The sequence below is a fragment of the Pomacea canaliculata genome, linkage group LG11 (assembly GCF_003073045.1).
Source record: "Pomacea canaliculata isolate SZHN2017 linkage group LG11, ASM307304v1, whole genome shotgun sequence".
NCBI lineage: Eukaryota > Metazoa > Mollusca > Gastropoda > Architaenioglossa > Ampullariidae > Pomacea > Pomacea canaliculata.
The window spans coordinates 14,986,600-14,992,761 of NC_037600.1; the positions used below are offsets into that span (position 1 = coordinate 14,986,600).

At 33.1% G+C, this 6,162-nt stretch overlaps 1 protein-coding gene across 1 annotated transcript; it reads right to left on the bottom strand.

Moving 5' to 3' along the window:
* Window positions 1–36: 36 nt before the first annotated feature.
* LOC112576081 (peroxiredoxin-6-like) lies at window positions 37–6,139 on the bottom strand. Its single transcript, XM_025258330.1, has 7 exons — window positions 6,006–6,139; window positions 3,901–4,057; window positions 3,550–3,690; window positions 3,111–3,184; window positions 2,837–2,909; window positions 1,651–1,799; window positions 37–1,341 (listed from the first exon to the last, which is right to left on the bottom strand). The coding sequence occupies exons 1-6, from the start codon at window positions 6,089–6,091 to the stop codon at window positions 1,671–1,673; spliced, it is 660 nt and encodes a 219-aa protein (XP_025114115.1). The 5' UTR covers window positions 6,092–6,139; the 3' UTR covers window positions 37–1,341; window positions 1,651–1,670.
* Between the last annotated feature and the right edge of the window lie 23 nt (window positions 6,140–6,162).

Genomic DNA, 6,162 nt, shown 5'->3' on the forward strand with positions numbered 1-6,162 from the left:
TAAACAAGTGTCCATGCATGAAAACACAATAGGAAATGATGTAATGAAGCTTTATTCTGTTTAGATAAATACAAAAATAATTTCAAAAAATATTTTTTATTCTCCATATTCAATATCTCAGATCACAGACAATCATGAAAAATAATAATGAATGAATGTTGGACTAATTAGTGATACTAATGACTTGACACCTTGCTTATAAAGCAAACTCTGCTTTGCTCAGATAATAAAATGGGAGATTAAGCTCTAGGTTATTACATGGATTTCCTCCTTTCTTAAATTTTTTGTGGCGTAAGAAAGACATTGGATGATCATTCAAAGGGAAGAATACCTGTTACTCCATTCTGAGATCAGTATCTTTCACATGGCACAAAAAAAAAAAAAAATCTATGGCCTTTAAATTGACCTTAAAATCTATTACCTGATAAACTACAGATATTGGGAACAGGTAGTACATTATTCAACTATAAACATTAAGTACTTCACAGCCTCAACTTCTTTACCGTATGTATCTCTTTTCTGAACGGAAATTGGCCAGATATGCCAAACAAATGATAAGAAAAAAAATTATTGCTTATAATTTCACTAAGCTGATAACTGTTAATTTGGAATATCAGGCAATTTAATTTTAACAATATTGTTTATCAAGAAGTCATTGAAGGCAGAGTAGTGGACTTTATTAAAATGACTTTCTTCTTTGTATGCATAAAATGTATTCCTGAAGCAACTGATTAGCATCAAGCAAACAATTGGATTCTTGGGAAAAAAAAATAAATGAAACAAAATGGAATGTCTCTAGCAAGAAAAGGCCTCTACACCATCTGGACACATGTAAGTAGATAGTATAGAATGCATGTAAACTTTTCAAATGATGCTCACTAACATTTGAGTTTAGAAATGCCACAAACAAAACCAGAAAGAATTTATAGCAGAAAACTGTTTTACAAGCTTTCAAATAGGTCCAAAAGAAATATATTAAACAAAAATAATTGCAAAAAGAGGAGTAAAGGTAAATATTTGTCTTCATACATCATCTATGCACAAAGAATAAAAATGAACATGTAAGCAATGCCACCAACATTTTAACTAAAAGCAAAACAAAACATTGTGTCAACTCACTTTTGTGTTTTGTTAAATTTTAAAAATGTTAAAATTATTCTAGCTTTGAATTCTCTTTCACTAAATTCAGAAATTTAAAGATTAAAAAAAATTTATTCAAAGCCAAAGCAAAGACAAACGAAAATAAACATCCATATCAACAAAGATGCGTAATGCTGTAATCAAGTAAGTTATTGTTGCTATGCAACAATGTTGTGAGATACACTGAGAGCCAGCCATAAACTGAAACAAAATTAAATCAGAAAAAGATAAAGATACAACTCAAAGCATGGGACAGGACATTGTGGAGGAACTAGTAAACCCTAAACATTGTTTATAAATACAAAAAAATTATTTAATAATTTAAAAAAGACGTGTAGTTGTTGAAATAGTTACCCATGCAAAACAAACTCATTTTATCACACCTTTTAAATTAAGTTCTAAATAATAATTAAAAAACACCCCAAGAATAGCATTTATAGAAAAGCAAACAAAAAAGATAAAAGATTAAGCATGTATGGAAGTGCATTAAGAAAAGAAACAGCAACATACAAAGAACGAAAGCAGCTTCTTTATTTTGGCTGAGGCGTAAAGCGCAAGTAGCCCTTGCCAGATGGCACACTTTTTTGTTCAAAAGCTGGAAACAGTGTCTTGGCCTCTTCCTCGGGAACAGAAGGTAGCACCATGCACTTATCTCCAGTCTGAAATAAAGAGAAGAAGCAGTGAGCAATCTTATCATAATATATCTATCAATTTTTTTTAAAATCTTTAAACAGAATCCCTGGATTTTCTGCAGCTATGTAAATTTCCTTTCTTTGTCCAAGCACAAAACTGGTGACATGTCTAATGCCTTTTAGACATTTTTGTTGCTTTAAGCATAGGCAAAGGTGAAAAACTGACAAGTAAGGATATGTCTATAAAAGAAATAGTTTTTCTGTAAATATATGATTAAGAAATATTTTAGCATTTTATTATCTTAAAACTTTTAGCCCAAGTCCACTCTAGTAGACATACTCATATTTATGTGGAATTAAAGCACCCATCGCGTGGAAGAGCAATGTTTTAACATGCCATCACATTTCTCCCAACACCCTACAGAATACACTTTATACACACAGTCCTGACCACCATAGGTAAAGAAAGCACCCCTTTTTTCCACCAACGAATGCGTCGTTAACTACAGTGTTTTGTGTAAGAATGAATAATTCTGAGGAAACTAATGCCCCCTTCAGGGATTGTTTCACCATAAATTACGTTCCTTTAATAGCTTAATTAAGCATAAGGTCATGATGTACTGTTTTGTCGTTTTTAAAAGTAGCAGAAACTTTGTTAACCTAGCACCATGTTGGAAATGGTAATAGGCTGCTCAATTTGGCATAGATTCACGCTACAAAACAACATTAAACATATGTATTATTTAAATTACATATATCAAATAAAATATACCACTATTTTGTATATTCTTCATATGTACCGTGTGTAAATCGCATGTCTTGTGGCCATAGCTTTGTTTCTGTCACCCTATCTAACAAGTGTTTCTTGCAGAAAAAGCATCAAGTTTTTAAAAAAATGTAAACTATGATTATCTTTATTGCAAGTCTGTAAATCTATGTGTCTTAATATGATATTTTTGAATGGGAAAATGTGACAATGAATTAGTGAAGTGTTGTTACTGATTATGGGCTTTTTCAAATTTAAATATAGAATGAAATTAAGCTGGGTGTTTATCCAAGCCTACCTGCCAGTCCACTGGAGTTGCCACTTTGTTTCGTGCGGTCAGCTGAAGAGAATCCAGTACACGGAGAATTTCACTAAAACATACATGCCAAGTTTAATTCATAATTATTCAAAGAAATCAGAAAACAAAAGATAATGTAGTAAATGGTATATTGTATAGGTGACATGATAGGGCATAAGCTATTTTCATATTTTATTTCATAAAAATGCACTAGGTCACATAAAAAAGAGCCTTTTTTAAAATCCATTTATTTGCAAGCAATTAAGAATCTCACTCAAAGTTACGGCCTGTGGTAGCAGGATAGAGGATGGAAAGTTTTAGCCGCTTGTCGGGCCCAATAATAAACACCTGCAAATATTCACACAAAGAGGTATTTATGGAAAATGTCACAAATTTTCACCCAAGCACATTGTAACCAATTCTTTTAAAATACAGCTGAAACAACAGTAAAGCAAAAACTATTGATGAGCAATACTGACTCATTACTATGCATGTACAAACTCATGAAATATTTGTAAATGTGCATACATGCATCAGTATATTCTGAAGTAGTTCTGGCAGTAAGTTAATAACTTATTTATTGCCCATACTCAAAAACATTTTTTAGGGGTGAGGTGATTATTCTATTATTTGTACTTCCATGCAAAATCAACACTGTAACTACATGAGTACTGCCCCTTCTCACTAGAACAACTCATTTAGAAACAACTTACAGCCCGGCAGGTGAGTGGAAGGCCTTTGGCATCTTTTTCATCAGGATCAACCATACCAAGTTTTACAGCAAGATTGCGCTTTTCATCGGCAATGATTGGATATGGAAGATCACCTTTCTCCCCTGCATAATCCATAACATCCTGCAAAGGTGTGTTAAAAAATAATTGGTACTTTTTTTAACTTCTCAATCTTTTGTTTTATAAAGAGGAACAAACTGATTATGTGTTCATCAAATTCAATATTTTTAGAGATGTCTCAACCATTTTTTGCATATAACTTATGCTTGCAAGAAAATGCAACTCCTCTTTAAAAATCTTAAGACAAGAAACATACCACACTTGATGTCTTACCTTAGACCATCCAATGTGACTTTCAACTCCATCACAAGAAAGGGCAAAAACCTTGCAGTTCCTCTCTTTGAATTTGTCCATCAGCTTCACAACACGTGCTAGTTCTGTTGTACAGACTGGTGTGTAGTCTGCTGGGTGGGAGAATAATATAGCCCATCTGAAAGCACACACACACAGTCAAGTGCATGATGATCACCTAAATCTATCACCTTTTAAAGACTTAAATTTAATTTTTTTTTTGCATTTATTAGCAGAATGCATTACTAATACAATAAAGACCCCCTACCTAACCTCTTATGTACAGAATATGGATAAAAATCACGCAAGGTTCCCAGCCCATACTGTTCCATACACTTCTAGACCACATTACTTTCCAATAAAATGAGATGGATCACATCAATAAAGAGAGTTCACAAATTATGAAAAAATGAACACACTTGTTTGTATGGATTCAAATAGTTTACTGACATTAAAATTTAAATTAAATAGAACTGACATTAAACATACCTGTCCATTCATCAGTAAATGTGCAGTTAAATCTTTTTTCTTTCAAAAAATCTAGTTTATGGTATTTTGTAATGCTCATGTGCACTTTAACTGTCTTGTGTATTTGAATAAACATGTTTTAGTAAATGTGGTTAATTTTTTTTTATTTAGAGAATCCAGCCTTTCTTCTTTTTCCTTTAAAAGTTAACTAGAAATGTTTCATGAAGCTTGTGTGTACTTTGCTGCAGAAAATGTTTGCAACTTCTCCTGACAAATGTATTCAAAAGCTGTCTGACCCTTCTAGATTTTGGTTAGTTGACAGGTTTATGGGATGTTAGTGCCCTTGACCCAAAAGAAGTCTGATCTGATAAGTGTTTAACAATGCTCTTCTGATAATATTCTTGTCCTTCAAAAAGACCAAGTCTTATCAGTAGCAAGATAGCACAAAGCATGACTTTATAATATTCAAGCAATATGTTCAAAAAACTTCTTAATGCATTATCTTGTGCAACATAATAAATAGTACAGTCAAAACTGGTTGTCCATAGAAAACTGTACAAAATTATTTTAATCATAACTACACTTAATGTTGTACACTGCATTTATATCCAACTGAAGATACTGGTTAAAAGAATCAATAAGCACAATAATAATCATAATTGGATTTGAAAAACACGTGATATGGAAAGAAAACCTAAACAAACAAATCCAAAAGATAATATAATGAAGGAAAAAAACAGCAGTATATAATAGTATATAACAACAATGTTTAGCATTTCTTACTCATATGAGTTAAAGTTTCACATCAGCTATTTAAATTGTTAATTTGAGGAAAATATTTTAAGTCCTGGATCACAAGAGAGGGCACCATCCACCTGAACAGATGATATTTACTAAAACTTTCATTGCTGAGTGCATGGCACAGTAACAAAGTACTGAATGGGACAGACCCACTGAAGCACCAGAATAAAACCTTCAAATACTGCTGGGCGAACACTTAAGAAATTAATTCTCCATTGATGACTTCATAAGTAGACAAATGTTTGCTGAACAGCCTATCAAGTACTAAGTGTTAAATGGACAGAACAAGTTGGTTGTGTGAGATTTACGTTGAGAAAGCAACCATGGCTATATTATGATAAAAACATTTGAATCCAAGGTGGGTAAATTATTTGAGGGGGGAAAAAACCCCAAAAAAACCGCTGTCAGGAATTTTGAATAAACAATTTCCTTCTTTTTATTATGAAAAACAAGGTTTTTTGGGGGGTTTTCATAATACTCTGTGGTATTTCCCAATAATATTATTACTGCACCCAACCTAGCTCTGTCACTTCACCACTAGAAAGAAAAATTTTTTTTGGTTTTCTGGCTTGCCAGGTGAAAAAAACGGCGTTTCGTCTTGCGTAGTGAAGTAAAACAGTATTAGCATAAATGCCAGTAAAATGTAAAAGGTGTCTGGTGCCATCTTCGGCTATTTCTGCTTTAACTACTGTCTCCCTTCTGCTGGCAGCAGAGGTAGGTACGAATATGTAATTTTGAAAGCCCACGTAAATCGCTGAAAGTTCAAGGCCAACGACATTCTAATAAACACATCAAGAAAATTTAAGCGAATAACTTACGATCCTTCGATAGCCTGGTGAAACTGGATTTTCCCTTTTGATGTTTCTGCTTCAAAGTCCGGGAATACGTCTCCAAGATTCGGCATTGTCGTCGCTACGTGTATCTGCCAGAAATTCGTCTGTACGTCTGCACGCGCTCTTCTCGTTCTTGTCGGCG